Consider the following 20,429-nt stretch of genomic DNA (forward strand, 5'->3'; position numbering starts at 1 on the left):
TGGAGTCCCCTGTTCTGATTTTAGAAAATTATTAAAATTATAAAAAAATAGTTATGAGATATAATTTATATGTATAGATTCCTTAATGAGTATATTTTCTGTATAAACAAGTGATAACACCATATTAAAATCATACAATGAGAAAATTGAATTTTAGTGAAGAGAGGTCAGGACAGTCGAACAATGAAATAGGGAAAACTTTAACTAATAAACTGTACTAATTGGCTGAACCAAAAATTCTGAAAAATTTATGGTAAGAAGATATATGAGTCTAGTTTCAGGAAAAATTTACGGATCTAAATTTTGAGTTTCGTAGCTCGAGTTATAATTAATTTAGTAACTGCTACACGATTAGACAACTTTGTTGTAAATAGTGAAATTAATTTTAAAAGCAAATTTTTATGCCTCAAACTAGTAAGTTAAGTCAAGTAACGACTCGTGCTCGACTCCGGCAACGGTCTCGGATAAGGGGTGTTACAAATAAAGCTCAATAGTACTTTTATGATTTAAGATTAAATATCTTAAACACTAGTAGTTGATCACAAAGTATAAATACATTAGCTAACCAATTTATATTCTATCATGCCAAACAAATTCATTATCAATTACATATAGTAGTATACATATGGAAATTTAGCAAATCAATCCATTCATCATTACAATAAAATTGACCAATTCATTCTAATTGCCAAATGTCATATATATTATTTAAACATTCCACACCACTTATGAAACAAACATATATACCTTTAACATTAAGCCATCCAATTTCATGATCAATTAACATCATTTACCTTTTAACTTACCATTCAATCCCTTTCTAGAGTCTACCGATCTATTTGTACTCATTTCGGCCTCCAGGACTCATTTCCAACAATTTTCATAATTTATTTTGTTTACTCTTTTTAAAATGAATCACATATATCGCGAGACACATAAAAATACACATATAGTTCCATATACATTTATCAATTCACAAACTCATAACAATCTCATATAGTTCATTTTATCACCATGTCCAATTATCAACCTATTTCATTACATATCCAAGTTTCTAATTTCATTTATAATGTTTCGCCCGATAGACTCTAGTAAAATAGACTTGGATACACGAGTGAACTAAGCTGCTTGTTTGAGCTGAAAATACAATTAGTTACCCATCCAGGTTAAACATGTGTCATATATTACCCCAAGGATCCATGACAAGGGCTAGACCTCATTATATTACCCAAGAATCCACAACAAGGCTAGATCTCATTATATTACTCGAGAATCTGTAACAAATGCTAGATCTCGTTATATTACCCGATAATTTGTAACAAATTCTAGATCTTGTTATAACCTGTGCAAGCACGTATATGGCCCTATTGACATGACAAGTGTATTATAGCCTTTTATTACATTCACACGGGCAACATTTATACATATATGCATTATCATACCTGTAATCATTCTTATTCACTTGTCATACATTATGTTCGATCACATTTGTATTATCGTACCCTAGACATTGCTCAATTGTAAGACAACCATTTATCTCATTCCATTTCAATTTAATCAAATTCATATATATATATATATGATTTTACATTCAATTTCAGAACCACACTTCAATTCATCATCAACACACAATATCTCACATTATATAACATATTTCAGTCCCCTATCTCAGTATTCAACTTCAATCACAACAAATCAATTCATACAACAATGATATACTCACCTTGATGATAATAAACAAGTATATGCATATAATTATTTCTATTCCGAATCATAAAAGTACGAACCAAAAATCTCGCGTCACTCATCGACGACTCTTGCTTTTCCTTTTCCTTTAGACTACTCAACATCGTCTTTAGGCACGTACAGTCATACAACAAATAAGTACTTATCAATTCCCATCCAATTCAAATCCAAACATAAATTCAAGCATATTTTACATTTTATTCAATTTAGTCCCTAAACTCAGGACAAGCATAACTCTTGGTATCGAACTTTGGATTAAAATCTAATTTCACATTTATTCTTTAGGGACCTTATACTTTCTATTATTATCACTGTTTCGTAACAAATTTATAGTTTATTCAATTTGATCCTAATGTACAAAGCTAACAATTAAGCTTTACAATTTAGTCCTTTTTACAACCTAAGCTTAATTTCTATCAATTTCACACCAAATCCAACCAATTATCAACAATGAAAACTTATCAAAATTTTAACAATTAAATAAATCGATACATGGGCTACCTAAACCAAGTTCCCATAATTATAATATAAAATTTACATGAAACTAAATTTACATTGTTAATTTGTAATGGCTGAATGCTTTTATGCTCAACAATGGTAGTTTTTGTTTTCCTTCAAGTGGACGGTAGGGCTTGAAAAAGATGATTGTTTTGTTTCATCTTTCCACTAACTTAAATATATATACATTAATTAAGATTTAATTAATCTAATTTAATTTAGTTAATTAAGCTTTAATCATGTTTATTTTATTCTTAATTAATCTAAGTGGAAACATCATCAATTTCCACTATCTCATGACTAGAAATGGTTAAATAACCATTTTCGCCCATTTAGCTAAATGCTATATAGGTCTTCAAATCTTTTGTTAATTAAAATTCAATAGAGATTAAAATTTTATAATTTAGTCCCTAAGTATTTATTAAGTATTTTTTCAGCTAAATTATTTAACCGAATTTTAATATATTTTTATAATAATTTCGTAAATATTTGTATTTATCATTCATGGGCTCAGTTTACAGAAATGGGGTTCTAAAATCGCATTTTTTGACACTATTGAATTTCGGGTATTATAGTTTACGTTTTAATTATTAACTTCAAAATTTTACAAAATGGTCACAGAACTATTCGAAAGTTTTTATTTATGTCATTGGGCTGTTAAGTTTTTTTTTTCAAAATAAGTTTGGCTAGCAAGCTTTAAATAACGATTCAAAAATCTGTATGATGGGTTTGTAGCCATCGATGCGTCGAAGAATATACCGTAGATCCAAGTTGATCTAACAATCAATGTCAGAGATTAGAGAAGAAAGTTATTTAGATTTTGGTTCGCAGATTTGTGACATTCAAAGATGTTTCATGAAAAAATAGTTGTAGAAGAAAAGGGGAACGAAAGCTTTCTATTAGTGTAGGTAAATAATATGTATTTTATGGAAGGGTTATATTTTTATTGGGGAATTAAAAAGTTTTTTATTTTGATTTTAAATTTTTTACATATTATAAAAATGAAAAGGTTATATTGATTATCTTTATCTTATTTTTTAAATTTAAAGCCAGAAATAAGTTATATGTGATATAGGACGTAAAAGATTATAAAAATATTTGAGGGTAGAAAATATGGGATAAAATTGAGGGATAATAGGTATTTTTTTAGGTGTAATGAATAAAATTGAGGGATAATAGGTATTTTTTTAGGTGTAATGACTTATTTAGTCATAATATTAATGGATAATATCGAGGGATAATATTAATTTAAAATCTAAAACATATTGTAAATCTAGTAAGTTAAGAGAAAAATGATATTTAGTAAAAAGAGAAAAATGCAATTTTTATAAAATTGATATAAAAATAGTGAGTTGGCCTAATATGAAAATTGTATTTAGCTGAAGTATTCGTTGGCGTTGAGGGCTTGAAAGTTGTCACACAAAAGCGGAACCCTTGCTCTTTTATCTGCAATATGACTGGTAATTCGGGGGGAAATCATTTTCAATTTCGGTCAAACTGAAGAAGTACAATAGCGAGAGAGAGAGAGAGCTTATTCGCAGTTATTATCAAGTCATGTGGACGCATGTTTTGGGTATCGTATGTCGCTTCTTTCGTTTCTCTTTTATTTCTTATCTTTTATTTTATTTTTGTTACGATCGAAAGGTTTTTGTTAGTGCTGTTTAATTTAATAATTCATTTGCGAACTAGAGAATAATTCCTGGTCGAACTAGTTTGAATCAGGACTAATCTCTTACTACTTACGTAATACATGCTAGCTGACTTATTTGCGGATGGCATTTAGTTATTTGATATCTCAGTTTAGTTTCACTTTATTTATCGTTTGCACTTAAAGCCCTGTGCAAAATTTTGAAGGTAATAAAGAAATTTTAAGTTTAAAGGATTGGCAATCCCTCAGGCTCACTAATAATTGAATTACATTTTCATTTAACATGGATAGATCATCATGCATTTGTGCCTGACTTTTTAATCATGTTTATCAGTTTGCTGTAAATTTTGTAGTTACAAACGATTATGACTTTTAACATAAAGAAAGAGGAGATATGCTTCTGTATTGGTTACAACTTTAGGTTTAATAATTTACTGGTTTCTGAGCCCACTTAATTATTTTTAAAACTGATTGGTTTAGAAATTTTGAATGCTAATATTTTAGAATTGGATCTTGAAAGGGTTGAATTTTTACTGCAAAGATTTATTTGTTAGGATTTCTTTTTCTTCTGAGCTGAATATGCAACAAGCCATGTTGCCAAAATCTTCTGCTAATGGATTTGGCCGTGGGGGAGAGGGTGTTAGCGCCCTGGGTTCCTGGCGAAGATGATCCACAGTGTCCTGAACTAGAAAATATTTTTGACAGCCCGTGGATTAGGTTGTGTTCTCTCTTTTGAAATATATGTCTTCCAATTGCTTTATTGTTCCAACATCTTATTACTTCAACCCACTTGCATCTATATTGTTTTCGTCTATTGCAATCTCTATTTCTATATATCAAACTTGGTTCCTTTGTTTTTATCATCCTTCTTGTTTTCCATCAATAAGTTGCTTGGCCAAAAAAAATTTAGGAATTTCAAGATGCGATATTACTTCAAGTCTGGGAAATGTTTTTTAGTGGCTTTAGTGTTGGGGTTAATCAAGGGTGTCAAGAAAAACATGATTTCTCATTTGATATTTGCTTCTGCAAGATTTGTTGATATGGAGTTGCTGTTTAAATCTTGTAGCAAATTGTTGCACTTTGATGATCGTTATATATGTGTGTGCCATTCGTTTTTGTTTTTACTTAATCTCTGCGATAGTCCACTTTGTGTTACTAATATTTATTTATATGCACACACACACACGAAATTGCACTATTAGGAACTGGGATCAGTTTGAAACCAACCAAAAGTTATTTGGTATAAAAAGTACTTTCAATGAGGAACTTTACACAACAAAACTTGAGAGAGGTCTCCATATGAGAGAGTTTGAGAGGGAAGCAATGAGAATAGCAATAGAGATTGAGGGTGAGGAGACCCAGGATCTTCTTTTAACAGAGGTAACTTTTTGTAATATCAAAATTTTGCCTCTTATTGTTTTTCCCCTTTTAACTTGTCTCTCAAAATTTCTCATGCTTTGCATGAATTTCTGCCAGGAGAGAGGGTTTGATCTTCATGATAATTTTGATATTGATGAGGAGATGAGATTTTCTTCTGTCCTAAGGGGTAGAGGGTTCGATGATAGTGGTTATGAAGAAGAGGAGGACATTATGTTGGATTCTCACAATATTGAGACCTTTGGAGATTCTTCTGATTCTCATAGTAGAAGGTCTGCTGATTTGACCAGTTTGCAAGGATCTGTAGGAGTTCGAATTCCATCAAGCTCTTCCTTAGTGGTAGTTATTGACCTTTGGAATTTGAGATATTCTAGTTCTTTCTTTGTTGAATGCAAATATATATAGTGAATGGTTCTGTCCAAAATTTTAACCAGTTTTAGTTTGTGTATTTTCTTTAAAAAATAAATCAGGTAACTTATGATCAACAATAAGCTTTGTTTGGCATGACCCTGGAGCAGTGGCTTTTACTTTTTCCCTGCAGTGGAGCTTAGTGAGGGTGGTGTTTGAGCTCCAATTAGGGCTCTGGCTTGGGGTGAATGACCCGCCATTTCACTGGGAAAATCTCTGAATGGTCCCTTTACACACAAGATAATAACTTGACCTTTGCTTATGTGGTCTATCAGAGATCAGTAAATTGTAAAGCACGTGCATTTCGAAGTAGATTCTTACTTGATGACTTATATATAAAGTTGGGGGCTTTGCATATAAAAATTATATTTTATGTATACATAAGGTCTTTACTTAGTTGGAATGTTGCTGTCTTCTTTAAAGGAGTTTTGTGCAGAATTATGTATTTCTGTGGTTATGAATGTCATGACATGTTGATTGTACTTATATTAAGAGGCAACAAAATGAGTAGTTATTCTGTTCCTTGGTATCAAAGGTTTGTGACTAGATTGCACATTGACCGCAAAAATGTATTCATTTCATTGGAAAGGAAGAATGTAGGTGGAGAACAGTTGTTTGAATAGGGTTCATGACTGCCATATCACCAAAAGAGAGTAAACAAAGTAGCAAGATTTGATTTTTTTGATGAAGAGAGAAAGCTATTGGATCTGATTGCGAGCCATAAGTCTTCCTAGTGGTTCTTTACTCAAATATTCATCTAGACATTTTCATTTGATGATGAATTGGTTTGAGAGGTAGATTAGTGTAGGTGTGTGTGTGGTCGAGTGGGGGGTCAGTTACAATTTGGAATGCTCACTGAAGTTGATCATAATTGACATTACTTGAGAAGGTACACATGCATTGCAGATTCCTATTCTTTATTCTTTCAATTGTAACTCAGACAAGGTGAAACTTAATTTGCTTGTTGACAACAATGGGAGATTTAAGTGTGCAAGGGTGTTGCGAATATGTTTATGGAATTTGAGTGCTGAAGAAGTTGATAATTTGATTAGGAGTTGAGAGCTTAAGGACTTTAGGATGGTTGTTGGAAGCAAATGTAGTTGTCATGCATGTTGGGAGGGCATGTACCTCTTGGGACAAAATTTTGAGATGGAATCACATATTGTTTATTCTGTCATGGCTCCTGGTCTGGAGTGAGTTACTTGAATTTCCTCTACTCTTGTGAAGTTAGATTTAACTTTTTATAGTGGTCTTATGAGTTATGACTTTTGATTTTTGGTTTACTTTTAGGTACTTGTTCAAACAATGCCATTATCCTGAAAATTTCTTTTCACAACTTATCTTTCATCATGCCCTTCCCATACTTTATCTGTCTGCACTTTGATGTTATTTCAATTTAACTTGTAGGAACTTATGAAGGATTTTTTTGTCAGTATTCTCCTAAATTATTGTTGCTTGTCAGTACAAGTTGCTATCAAAGATAGTTGTATCATCCGATGTGTTTGTTTATGCATGCATTTACTCTGTGATCCTTTCCCATTATAACATACTCTTATTTTTGTGGTTTGTAGGATAATATACCACCTTTCCTGGCAACCATCAATTTGAATCGCTCTGACTTCAATGACCAGGCCAGACGGCTGGCATCTGAACTTCCTTCTAAAAGTTTCCCCATATCTGACAGTGAGAGCAGGTGTTTTATCTTTTCCCCTTAAGACATGCCAACATTATCTGTGTTTACTGGTTTTATCTGCCTATTTGATTCCTTGTTGTAAGGCAGTATTAGAAGTAATTACTGTAAGGATCAGTTCCCTGGACATCAAATAGGTGCCAGCTTTTTCATATTTTCTGATTTAGGCACTTGTAGTACAGAATCCAAGATGATTTGCTTGGGGAACACAGAGGAAGCAGTGATGCTAAAGAATTTGCTGAAAAACAATCTGTAAGTTGAACTTCGAAGTTTTGTAGATAAGCAAATCAATGAATGTGAAGCTCCTTATTTTGTTGCTTTAACTTCCATAAATGATTCATATCTCCATTTGAACTCCTATTTCTAGTGCATCTTCTTCTAGTCTATTTGCTTCTAACATGTATATATTTTCTGTTTGAATTCGTAATCCTGTTATGCAGCCATCTGAGGACCTGCAATTGTCAAATTCTGTTGGTAAGTATGCTTTACTATCTAGGTGCCAGCTTGGTGGCCCATAAAATAGAAACTGCATTTTTTTTGCAAATATCAAACTGCACTTAATTTTGCTGCTGCAGGTGGTTGTTTTAATATACTGATCATAGATTGATTTGTAATGCAGATTCTCATTCATTATTGGATGACAAGATTGATGCATCTGATAAAGCTGGGCCATGTGAAAAACGTAGTTCTTCTCGTGAACCCTCGGAGAGCCCAGCTTCTAGCAAAGTAATTGGTGAAACACATTCTGCAAACTCCCACGGACAACCTGGTAGTTGTGCATCATCAAATTCAGATTGTGTTGCTGCTGTCTCAGCGTCTAGTGGCCCTGGTTTATCACCAAGTTCATCAATGGGTTCATTATCCTCCAAGAAGTCAACTCTGAATCCCCATGCAAAGGTTTGTTATCTCAGCGTCTAGTGAACTCTTTGCTCTTTTGTGTTGTTTCCTCTGTTTGTCTTTTATGCATCTAATATGCTTAATGCTATCAGGAATTCAAACTCAACCCTAATGCAAAGAGTTTTATACCATCTCAAACGGCTGCTAGGCCTCCAACCCCAGTGTCTGATGGTTCTTTCTACTATCAACCACAAATGTCTCCTGTACCACATATGCACATGCCTGTTAGTTTTGGGGTAAGTTGCTTAATAAGTAATTGCAATTTTTATGAACACTGATCCTGAAAGCAAGAAATGCAATTGACTGGCAATGATTGCATCACCTAGGGCTTTTTTTCTCCATATTTTTCTAAACCTCCTGATTTTGATGAGTACTGAAATTGATAGATCCTGTTCTCTAATGTATTCTTTTGGTTATATATTATGTATCAATTAATATTGAACTCGAGTTATAACTTATGAGTGGACGCCTGAGCTCTGAAGGGAGCTTTGATACTGTTGCATTGATTCATTAATAGCATTCATCTTTTTCCATGTTTTTTGTTATCACAGTTGTGATTTGTCTGGAATGGTTTAAGTGGGGTTAAGTTAATTTGATTTGACTTAATATATAAAAGGTTTAGGATATTAACTAGAAATTGCAATTTCTTTTACGCAAGGAATCTTGTATTTGGTAATTTTTTACAGTTTGCAACTTCATTCAGCTGCATATATTTTAATAAATGAGATGGTAAAACTTTGGTATATGATGTTACAATTCTTTGTCATACCTAGACCTGACTCTTAAATTCATTGCAGGTTTAGTCTTTTTCCCCTATTCAATTGGAAATGTATGCTTCTTCGTTTACGATCACATGGTTTTTGCAGATAGGACCCTCCTTTCCTGGCCACCAGCCTGTTATATTGAGTCAACAGGTGGCACCAACACAATCATCATAACCATATTATCATCCAAATGGACCTCAGGTTTAGCATTTATTTACAATTATCTCCATTGACCCATCTTTATATGCTTATTACTTATTTACTATATTCTTCAAAGTTGCAGTATGGGCAGCAGACACTTCTTGGTCAACGGCAAGTGGTATACTACCAACCCGTAAGTGATTCCGAAAATTATCCAAGTTTGTGTAGACTTGATTGCTGTGTAGCATACTTAGAACACACTCCTATATATACTACTTGTATGATATATATATATATATATATATAGAGAGAGAGAGAGAGAGAGTGGCAAATGATGCTTCCTGGAGAATTCTGTAAAACTTTCTTCAAACTTGGTGCAAGTATTCTTCTCATTCTTGAGAATGGGCAGTATACGATGATTATGTGTATATATAATCATGTTGGGTCGTAGAAACTGAAACTTTGGTTTGCAGGAAATGCAATACAAAGGAGGACGGCGCCATTAACCAGTTAGTTCACTAACGGCATTTTTGGGAGAGCTCTGCTCTGCTCGCAAATAATAAAACTTTGACTTTTGACAGGCTGCTTGGATGGATCAACTTTCTCAAAACAAAGCCAGGGGGTGATTATTGGTTAATTATATAACCCTATACACACTTCATTCACATTGTTACTCTGGATTTACAGTTTTTTTTTTTTTTGGTTAATTAACCTGTACTTTTCTGATTTATTGTTTTTAGTGTTTTTATAGTTTTGGATCGATCTTTGTTGCATTCTATATTATTTTTATTTCCTCTATTCTTTTAATAATATTTTTTCTCGTTACTGTAGCCTGGATTCTTTATAATTTAATTTGGATCAAGCTTTTTCTTTCAATGGAAGAACCCAAACAAGGTTCTTGTTTTGATACATTGAAGCTTGATTAACACTTATAATGATCTTTAAACATTTGGTGCATCGATTAATACCTTTTAAACTCGAATTTTGTGAGACTTGATTTTATATGCATTAGTTTGAGCTGCCCTGGTAATGGATGTGGTGCTTTACATTAGGTTGTCTCTTGGACCGAGTGTAAGGTCTTATAATAAGAAGATAACAATTCTGGTCTTAGCAAAATGGGGATCAGTTTCAATTGCACGATCAAGCTTATCTCTCTCTCTCTCTCCCACTTAATTCTAGCAAGGCACTGGACCCAACTTCATTACCTGTATCAACAAACTTGGCAAAAATAGTACTCCCAGAAGTAGAGTAGTACGTAGGATCAACAAAATCATCCACTTGAAAAATTAAGAGATTATCTTATGATAAATCGTCTTGGTTAGTTGCAACTAGCGTCACAACTGGGTAGTTGGTCTTGTATTGGTGTGTCTTTAGTCATAACAATTAAGGAGGATCCTTTACCACCTTTTCTAAGTCGTCTCTGTAGAGCATTGAGATGGTAATCTTCGTTGAGAATTCTCAAAGGACGAGGGACTTTGTGTTCTGGTTTGCTTCACATGGCCATGAATAAGGTTTGAGAGTTTTGCTTGGGTAGGAAGCTTTCTTGAAATATTGCTACAAGAGAGATATTTGAGGGAATTTGCTTTGTCAAGAGCTTCTTGAGAGGTGTAGAGAGAAATTTACTTTAGTGTGGTGCTTTCAAGTTAAACTCGACACACTTTTATTTTGCTCTTCAACTTTTTTAATCTAACAACAATTGGTTTTCAGTTGGCAAATGTTTTAATTCAATTGTGCTATTTTTAAAGAACTCCTTAATGAAGTAATGTTTAATGCCGTCTTTGAGTGAAACACAAGATTCATTAAGATGTTATTGTATTAGAGTTGTCATAATAAATCGTTACAACTGATGTTATGATTTCCAAATCTTTTAGCATTTCCATGTACGTAATAGTTGTGCACAATAACTTCTAATGGTAATTTTTTCCCCAATTTATAATGTTTTCCTTAAAATAAATTAAATATCAAAGTTTTTCAAAATAAAATTTAGTACAAAATTTCTTTAAAAATCCATTCTTGTAATAGTGTTACTTTATAAAATTTATTCTTTTCTAAAAAAAATTGTTACAAGTTATTTGTTTTGAAAATTTGTTGCACATTAGTTATTTCTTTTGTAATTAATTAACTCATTAGATTCATTTTATCAAATAATTTGAAAAATTATTACTGTAAGAAAAACTTAATTTTGAATTACTATAAAAATTAATTTTTTCCAAATAATTAATGGGTAAATTATATAAATAGTCACCCAACCAAAGATGTGTTTCTATTTTGGTCATTTAGGTTGGTAAAATCTCTATTTTAGCCACTAATGTTATTAAAATTTGATATTTTAGTCATTCCTTCGTTAAATCACTAGCGGAATATTAGTGTGACCATTTTTTATTGGCATAATAATAAATTTAGCCCTCTAATTTTCTGATTCTATCAATTTGATTCTAATTCTTAATAATTCAACAAATTTAACCCTCAACTTTACCCATTTTGTCAATTTAATTTTGTTCTTAAAAATAAAAATTGAAAAACTATAAAAATAAAAATATTTAAAAGTTAATTTTTAATAAAATACATAAGATTTTATAAAATATATACAAAATTATAAAAATATTTAAAAATAATTTAATAAACATTTTTCTTATTTTTATAACAACATATATTTATTAAAATAATAATTTTATAGATAAAACAATTTAAGAAAAAATCATGAAGAAGACTTAAGCATATTCAGTTTCTCTTTTTTCAACATTAATGACCACCAAGTTCAAGTGTTAAAAACTATGGCTTGAGGTTGAAAATAGAAAAAGTCGATGTCTTTAGGTTGATGCCTAAAACGAGTTTGTTGCATTTGAGGTTGTGCTTGAGGGCGGTCATGATTGGAGATATATAAATAAAAATGAGATATCAAAGACCTAGTAGATGAAATGTTATGTCAACAATTCCACAATTGATTCCTGATTCGATGGCTTGACAACAGAGGATGTGAAAATCAAAGAGTTCGAATGGTTACTGGTGTCGATGATTGTGGGCAAAGACAGTACCCAATGCTCGACAAATTTGACAAGGACTCAAGAACAAAATCAGACGTATAATAAATAAATTATTATTTATAAAATAAAACTAAAAAAGAAAAAAAAAGTTTGAATATGATTTAATTCTTGTTTATAGATTTTAAAAAAAATATTTTACTTATAAAATTATTATTTTAATAAATAAATTTCAAGTTAGAAAAAGAGAACAATAAATATTCATTTATTTATAATTTTGCATGATTTTTTTAATCAAAAAATGAACTTCTAAATAATTTTTATTTTAAAATTTTTTTTATTTTCAAATTTTTAAAAATCGAAACTAAAGTAACCAAAGTTTTAAATTCACTCTGATTCATTACAATCACATTTCACTTGCATTGCATTGCTAGCTTCGTAGTCATTTCTCTTTTCAAGCAAACAAAAATAGATTACTTAAAAATTGTCTCACAAATCTACAACCAGGGCTCCCTTGAAATGATCTTACAACGATGGCGCCCATGTTCTTCAGGTCGGCACAGTTTGCAGTCTTATATGCTTGTACTTTTGTTCAGTGTTGAACCGTCTAGCACTCTCTGTCAACCCTTTTAATAAAAGAAGCTTCAATCCTTCAACTCCCTCTTGCAATGCAGTATCAATCTTGTTCAACAACATAAAAGGGGAAAAAAATTAGTATTCCTAACTCTGTTCACCTCCTAACAGATGAGTCGAGTTAGAAGTTCAGTTCTAAATCTTAAACAATATCATATTCCTAAAACCAGATGGGAGTTAAAGATCAAGAGGGAACAGTTCAAACTTAAAATATGTTAAAATATCATCTCTAATAAGCTAAAAAATAAAATTCTGATGATTTACATTGAATACTTTATTCCCTCACACTTAAGCTGAGCGCACTGCTTCTGCGCTTTATAAATAGGCGTGCAACTGATAAAGAATGCCTCACCTGAAGTGGTGCAAGGCACTTTGATATGTGTTGTGCCTAACTCCTTGATACCATTAGTATGCATTGCAGATGCATTTCAACTAAATATACTTGTTTAAATTATAACCAAATACTTCTCCTTTAACTGGTGCTGAGAGTATATCAGAAGCATAAAATTTTCACCTATCAAACTATTCTCCACGTGTTCATCATTTTTGTTTTGAGTAAACCTACGTTTTTAGCTATTTTTCCTACCAAAGTCAGGGATCGAATCAACAAAGATGATTGGTTGTAATTTCTTAACTAAGAGTTGTATACTTGAAAGAATGAAAATTTTTAACTTTTGGTATAATACTTTAAACTTTACCACGCACTTGATTGAAGTCTATAATACGCATCAATTTCAGTAAACTCAATGGAATCTAATAGGAATAACAGAACATTTTTTTTATTGTTAATCATGATTTCCTAGGAACCATGTGGCATTTCTAGAGGAGCCATCAGGCCTGATATATTTGCTTTTTTATCTTAAATCTTTTTTTTTCCTTCATCCCCACAACCCATGTTAGCAACCACTTTTAGATTGAAATGGGCCCCACATCATTGAATCAGAGGCCCAAATGCCCTATCAGTTACTGTTGCCAGCAAATTAGATCCAGAACCACCCTGCTGGGGACAACAATGGCCATATGTTATATTAGGCTCGTAGGCACTAGATTAAATAAAGAGAAGGCTGTCCAAAAAGACAATTTTGTATATTTGGCCAAGTTGCTGCCAATTAAGGCATCAGCAGGGGAAATCTCAAATCTGAACAGTTAGGAAGTCTCTGGTTTCGGTGAGCTCACTGGGATAAAGGAATAAGAACAGAAGCAGATAAAGGAAAGAAAGAGAAAACTGAAAACAAAATGTTTGCTTATATAATTATATCAATTCATTGTCTGCTAGGGCATCTAACAAATGAAATTATTATTTTTTACAGCTATACAAGATTTTAAGGGAATATTCTATATCTCTTAATCCCCATGGTTTGATTGTACTAAATTTGCACTTCTAATTATATTTTCCAGTAAATTTTTAATGCAGAATCAGGTCTTATACCAGAACCTTTTGGACTACAAGATGTGAATAGTAAGTTAATTATTGCCAAACATGAAATAAGTGGTATGTTAAATCTTACTCGTTCTCGAGCTGATGCATTAAACTTTTGCAGCAAGAATGCCTTAGGATCCATCTGACCAGGTGGCTTACCAATACCTAACAAAAAATCATAATGATTATGTTATTTAATGAAGAAATAAAACATCTAGGAATAAAATAAAATAATATTGGATTTCAATCCAACCAATCCGTAGCCGTGCAAACTCTCTGTTTCCCCGAAAATGATAGATTACACTCTTCAGCCTATTAAAACAAGCAACAGTGAATAATTTCAGGAAAAATACTGAAAAATAAAGCAAAACAAAAATATGTAATCAAATAAACAAGGTAGCCCATATGTTGGAAAATAAGAGACCTTGAACATGTATATATTGAACATACATATGTCATATACTAATATAGTGGCTAACACACTAAGAAATCCAGTTCTCTTTTTCCTTCTATTTTTCTTTCCTCAAACAATACAGTACTTCAAAATTCCTCAATATTCACTAGAATATTGCTCGAGTATCCAAGGATATTTTGTTCATATAAGGGAATTAAGATATTTCTATTTCTTTCAAATTTAAAACACTAGCGGTTATGAGAAATATCCCTACACGAGACACCTTTTGATGCAAAAAAGCATAGATACATTGCACTAAATAAGCCAGTAAAAACTAGAATGTTTAGACTCACTAGCAAACTTGAATCAAGATCATTACACTGAATGTTAGAAACAAATCTTCAAGACTCATGCTTATGAAGATTTTAGTAAGTGGCAAAATAACAAAGAATGCATGTAAAACACACTAGCAGTGGAGTCAAATACCATCAAAAGAAACATATGTTTCAAAAACACCTTGCAAATGATGGGATTATTTCATTCAAAAAGCAATATATTCTTTTTGCACAACAGTTAGGCACGGAAAACACTGATGGCAAAGGCATAGCTCAAAACTGATTATCTGAAATGAGAGAACTAGTTTATCAAGCAACCTTTGAGGATTATTATTATTTTTGACTTCATATTCTACCTAATGATATATAATGCATGCCAACTTCTTTGTCCCCCTTTGTTCCTTTCTTTTAACTGCTTGTGTTGGGAAGCAAATATTTGGCACAAATAGCATAGGTTGAAACTTCACTCATGCAGTAACAAAGCATTTTATAAAGCAATAAGAAGAAAACTCAAGAAATTTAATGCAACTTCATACAAAAGTTTTCTTCAGGCAAGGTACATAACATTCTCCATTCATACCCATTATGGCTTCCATGACCTCCTTTGTCTTGAAGACGAAGCACTCCACATGGTAAGTCCATGTCATCATGAAACTACAACAAGAAAACATTACAGAAGAGCAACTATAAGATGTTGTGAATTATTTTTCATAAACAAAGCTGAAAAGAACTACCAAAATCTAGGAGGGAAATAAATGCCAGGCAATGGTAAAAATACCACAATTACTCGATTAAGTGGTAGCTTATAATAAGCTGCTAGGGCTCCAGACTGCAATTAAACGGTAAAAGAGAAAGTTATGGCAAGTATGATGTCCATTAATGAAATTCCAGATACGTATCATCAATTTACAATTGCTCAATAACTCTTTAACCACAAAATGATGACATTTAACCTCCAAACAACTGATACAAAACCAAATCTAAATAAATAAGCCCTGACAACTACATCCTTCAAATGTTTAAACCATAAGTGTTGCATCACTTTTTGAAAGAGTTGAATGTTTCTTGTTATCCCTTTCCAACTTAAACTTTCAAGAATATTTCTAACTGTTAACATCAGTAATTTTATGGCCCATATCAAGCCTACAGTGATGCTCACTTATTCTACAACATAATGGAATAACTTCCATGCTTCCAAATGATATCTTACTAGTTGAATTATTTTTAGTTTTCTCAAACTCAATGATTAAAAATGATGCATATAAAAGGTCCAGTGACCACAGCTCAAAATAAGAGAGCTGCAAGATTGCTACAATCAACTATTAACCATTAAAGAAAATGTAAGTAATTGAAGCCGTGGACTATCCTCGATTCCAAACATATTGGATGAAGGCATTTTTCAATTGTTTCTTCATAATCATATATCAATTATGCAACAATAGAAGCAAATTAATAGTACCAAACACGTTCGGTCATTGTTAAATGATTCAGTATTCTAATTTCAAGAAACAGATAATTGCAAGAACTGAAAAGCTTTAAACAAGCAAAATAAGAAATAAAATGTCTAAACCACTAACAGATTCACCACTCAAGTTCATGTAAGTTTGAGGCTTAGCAAGAAGAAGTGGTGCATCACCCACAAAACCTGAAACAGTAAGGTCACCAAAGAGCAATGAGATTTCACATACATTAAACTAGAGAAAGGAATTTTTAAAAAAAAATTAAAGAAAATGACAGGCCTTGCCCAAAGATAGCCTTGCAATTAAGAGTATTCATTTCTATCCCTTGAGCTTTAGCAAATGCGTCGATCATCTCAAAACCCACCTGCTTCAAGTGAACTGATAAGTTAAAATCTACTTAAAAATGCTACAAAGAACAAGATCATGAGACACCTGGTAATGCAAATGAGTCTTACATTGTGTCTTGTTCCTTTATATTTATCACCAGGGTTGCCTAGACCCACAAACAGCCATGGCCTCGGGGCAGAGCTACAAAAGCAACGCCTAGTAATCATCCTCTGTTCGGTTCATAGGAAAAGGAAATTACTCAGCGAGTATTTTTTTTTTTTAAAGTCTGCAGTTTGTTTAGATGCACAAGAGAAACATATCAATGAAATTGAACCCAACCATCAAAGTAGCGATTTCTCAAAAATCAAATAAACAGTAGAATAGGGTTTTACCTTGTAAGGAAAAGCAGAGGTTTCTTGAAAGCAATCAAGTAAACTCGTGAGAGAGAGAGAGAGAGGCAACGGACCAAATGTGAAGCTTGTCAGATTGAGAGAGGAAGAAGACCATCATGAAGCAGTAAAACAGAAAGGAAGGAAATGTACGATTGGAGACTCCAACTACTAATAAATCTACACTTTGTTACCCAATTTCAAAATTTGATTAAAAAATACTCTTTTTTTTGGAAAATGATTAATTTTTAAAAATAAATTAATTTTCTGTAAAAACTCATATTTTATTGTGGTTGGATGATTTTTATAAAATATTTCTTCTTTAAAAATTTTCGTAAAATTATTTATAAAGTTTACTCTTAGTGAGACAAATGCAATTTAAATTATATTTATAACAAATGCTTTTAAGCATTTAGGTCGAAATTTATTTTATAAGAAATAATATTTTATAATAATCATTTTTTCAATGATCAAGTTATTCCTCTAAATTTGAAGGTAGGTATAAAATTTTTAGTGTTTGGATAAAAATACAGTATACAAAAAAAAGACTTAGGTAAAAATAATTTCATTTAAAATATGTGTCAAGCTTGAACTTCAACAATTAAGGTATGAGTCCAACCCGTGCCTAACTTTGTTATATATTTTTATAATATAATATTATTTTATTTTATTTTATATATTATATAATATACATCACACAAATTCAAATATGCAATAGTATAATACTATGTGAACAATCAAAATATGTTAAGATGTCTATATTTAAAATTTTAATAAAATAAAATTCTAAAAAATATATATGCTCCTTGTAATTTTAATTTTTGAAGGGCAAATTGTTTGCCAAAGCTTTTGTAAAACATTTTATAAGTTAGCCTTTTACACTATCAATAATTTATAACCATTATGCATTATATACTCCATTGTTTGTTCCCCACATCAAACCAATCTATTCGATTAGGTTATTATTAGAAAAGGAATACACAAAATACGAATAACATCCTGTGAGATAAACACTGAATTCACTAATTGTTCATTCCAAAACATGTTATAATGATTAATCAATTTCAAGACTTTTATAATATCATTTCTAATAGACGTTTCTTAAACCTTACAGTTATCAATTCCTTGTAACCAAAGATCATGCCAAATTGATGTATTGTCCCACATACTAAATTGCCAACCGACACCCATTTCTATCAGTTGCCAAGCACTCCAAATGGTCTTCCATGTCAAAAAAGGGTAAGAACCTAAGCTCAGATTTAAAAATTCAGTGCGAGGAAAATACTTAGCTTTAAGAATTTGCAATACTATCAAATCATGTTTAGTGATAAGGTGCCACCCTTGTGTAGCCAACATTGCAATATTAAATTGCTAAGATCCTGAAATCGCATCCCCATCATCCTTTAGTTTACAGAAATTCCTCATTTTGTATTAATGAATCCCACGATTAGCATGCGATTTGGACCACCAGAAAGTAACAATTATATTTTCCAATTTTTTGCACAACATAGTATAAGTTGGAATAGTTTGGAGAATGGATTCAATAAAAACCTCCTTACCTTCATCGTATAACATTTGAGAACTCCAATTATTAACTTTCATTTGCAAGTGATTCTTTAAATTAAAAAATGCCTCCATCTTCCACTTTACCACCATTGTTGGTAACCCGATATATTTTTCAAGAGCATTAGAACTTTGAACATCTTGTCGAAAGTTGGTATTGAAATAAACAAGAGAGTAGTCAAAATTCACACATTATCTAGAACATTTATTGTATTCTTCAATAATTTCTTTTACTATCTTTTCCCCTAACTTGTAAAAAATAAATGTGTAATACAAGGATCCTCCTCGACAAACTCTTGTACCTGTCAAATGTCCCTCCCCTTGGGCCATCTTAACCAAGGTGGAGAAACCCTCGCTGCAAATAAAAAAAAAATAAACACAGGATTTTAAAATTTTGAAAAAATAATCTTAAAAAAACTTGAAGATTCCTAAGAAATTCAAATTTTCGTAAAAATTCTTTAATTTTATTTTTTGTTTTTTTTTTGAAATGGGAATATTTATTTACTTATTTTCGATATAATATTTATTTTTACTCATAATCAATACTTAAATGCATTAAGGGCCAGTTCTTCATTGCTTTTGAAAAGTGCTGTGGAAAAGTGCTTTTGAGAAGTTTAGTTTAAAATTTGAGTGTTTAGCATTGCTGTCAAAAAGTGATTTTAAGAAATAAAATATCCATTTTAAACATGTTATTATCAAGTAATAAATATGCATTTAAATAATATTTAAATTAGTTAATATTATTATATTTTAGTAATAATATAAAAAATTATTATAACTTGTTAATATTTTATATATGAAATATAAATTGTAAATATTTTAAGCAATAAATATTAATTATTTATAAAATTTAATTAGAATATATAAACTATATTTTAAATATTTAAATATAACCATTAAATATTTGTAATTAGTATTTTAAAAAATATTTTTTTTATTTTTAATTAATAATTTTAATACAATTGTAATTAAGTACTAAGAAAAAAAAAGAAAATATTATGTTATTAGAGGGATGAAAAAGTAATTAAGCACCAAAAGTGCTTTTGAAAGAAGAAAAGTTAAAATTTTTAGTTTCTCATTTTCAGCTCATTTTCAAAAGTACTTTTGAAAAACACTTCTGAAAAGCTAAAAATTTCTGTCAAAAGCAACTTGTTCTTCACAGCTTTTCTTTCAAAAGTGCTTTTGGAGTCAGAAATGTTTTTTTAAGCAATGAAGAACTGACCCTAAAACATTAGCGCTATTGATTGTATAGTAACAATACTAATTAAATTAAGAATATTTATTAATTTTTAAAATTTATATTTTTCAAATACTATTCAACGTTGTTTTGAACTTTTATCTTTTTTTAATTCTTAAAATTTAACAATTAGGTTGGATACATTTAGATTTTTTTCGCAATTATTTGTATCTTTTGTTATTTCATGTTAGCTTTTGCAAGTGTATTTAGGGCTAGATTACTATTGCAATTGAAAACTGCAATGATATTCTTTTTAAAAAAATTGCTTTTAAAAAATTTGATAATATATATTAGCGGTAGACCTGTTCATGGGTCGGGTTACTCATTCAGGTCTGAAGGTTCGCCTAAAGAGTGGAAGGGTTTGGACAAAAATATAGGTTTAGAAAATGGGCTTAGGCAAAAAATAATGCACATTTTATAAATGGACCGGGCCTCGGATATGATTTTTGAGTTGGGCCCACCTTGCCCGACTTGAATCAACTCTTGTTTATTGTTATTTTTGTTACTATTTTAGAGTCATT

At 31.2% G+C, this 20,429-nt stretch overlaps 2 protein-coding genes across 9 annotated transcripts; one reads left to right on the forward strand and one right to left on the reverse strand.

Moving 5' to 3' along the window:
- The first annotated feature begins 3,615 nt into the window (after positions 1-3,615).
- On the forward strand, positions 3,616-9,999 carry LOC105777839 (polyadenylate-binding protein-interacting protein 3). Of its 4 annotated transcripts, none has more exons than XM_012601335.2 (12): positions 3,616-3,822; positions 4,447-4,609; positions 5,095-5,272; positions 5,369-5,608; positions 7,249-7,370; positions 7,550-7,619; positions 7,808-7,841; positions 7,987-8,264; positions 8,357-8,500; positions 9,131-9,229; positions 9,306-9,362; positions 9,643-9,999. In XM_012601335.2, the coding sequence occupies exons 2-10, from the start codon at positions 4,506-4,508 to the stop codon at positions 9,200-9,202; spliced, it is 1,242 nt and encodes a 413-aa protein (XP_012456789.1). In that variant the 5' UTR covers positions 3,616-3,822; positions 4,447-4,505; the 3' UTR covers positions 9,203-9,229; positions 9,306-9,362; positions 9,643-9,999. The 4 variants fall into 4 exon arrangements, with proteins under 4 accessions (XP_012456789.1, XP_012456788.1, XP_052478719.1 ...); XM_012601334.2 differs by having other exon boundaries at positions 3,617-3,822; positions 9,312-9,362; XM_052622759.1 differs by lacking the exon at positions 4,447-4,609 and having other exon boundaries at positions 3,617-3,822; positions 9,312-9,362.
- A 2,516-nt stretch (positions 10,000-12,515) lies between these two features.
- Positions 12,516-17,291, reverse strand: LOC105777948 (peptidyl-tRNA hydrolase, mitochondrial). Of its 5 annotated transcripts, none has more exons than XM_012601482.2 (9): positions 17,186-17,291; positions 16,848-16,949; positions 16,672-16,756; positions 16,510-16,577; positions 15,711-15,761; positions 15,513-15,586; positions 14,457-14,515; positions 14,292-14,368; positions 12,516-12,831 (listed from the first exon to the last, which is right to left on the reverse strand). In XM_012601482.2, the coding sequence occupies exons 2-9, from the start codon at positions 16,944-16,946 to the stop codon at positions 12,700-12,702; spliced, it is 645 nt and encodes a 214-aa protein (XP_012456936.1). In that variant the 5' UTR covers positions 16,947-16,949; positions 17,186-17,291; the 3' UTR covers positions 12,516-12,699. The 5 variants fall into 5 exon arrangements, with proteins under 5 accessions (XP_012456936.1, XP_052478900.1, XP_012456935.1 ...); XM_052622940.1 differs by having other exon boundaries at positions 15,720-15,761; positions 17,112-17,278; XM_012601481.2 differs by having other exon boundaries at positions 16,848-17,005; positions 17,112-17,276.
- Positions 17,292-20,429: the final 3,138 nt, after the last annotated feature.

Source organism: Gossypium raimondii, chromosome 10, assembly GCF_025698545.1.
Source record: "Gossypium raimondii isolate GPD5lz chromosome 10, ASM2569854v1, whole genome shotgun sequence".
Lineage (NCBI taxonomy): Eukaryota > Viridiplantae > Streptophyta > Magnoliopsida > Malvales > Malvaceae > Gossypium > Gossypium raimondii.

Excerpts from the sequence above, each read along its gene's own strand:
- LOC105777839 (XM_012601335.2), top strand. The coding sequence starts at position 4,506 with ATGGATTTGGCCGTGGGGGAGAGGGTGTTAGCGCCCTGGGTTCCTGGC. Across the intron at positions 7,371-7,549 it reads ATATCTGACAGTGAGAGCAG|AATCCAAGATGATTTGCTTG; the intron begins GTGTTTTATCTT and ends CTTGTAGTACAG. Across the intron at positions 7,620-7,807 it reads AATTTGCTGAAAAACAATCT|CCATCTGAGGACCTGCAATT; the intron begins GTAAGTTGAACT and ends CCTGTTATGCAG.
- LOC105777948 (XM_012601482.2), bottom strand. The coding sequence starts at position 16,946 with ATGATTACTAGGCGTTGCTTTTGTAGCTCTGCCCCGAGGCCATGGCTG. Across the intron at positions 16,757-16,847 it reads ATAAAGGAACAAGACACAAT|GTGGGTTTTGAGATGATCGA; the intron begins GTAAGACTCATT and ends CACTTGAAGCAG. Across the intron at positions 16,578-16,671 it reads CAAGGCTATCTTTGGGCAAG|GTTTTGTGGGTGATGCACCA; the intron begins GCCTGTCATTTT and ends TTACTGTTTCAG.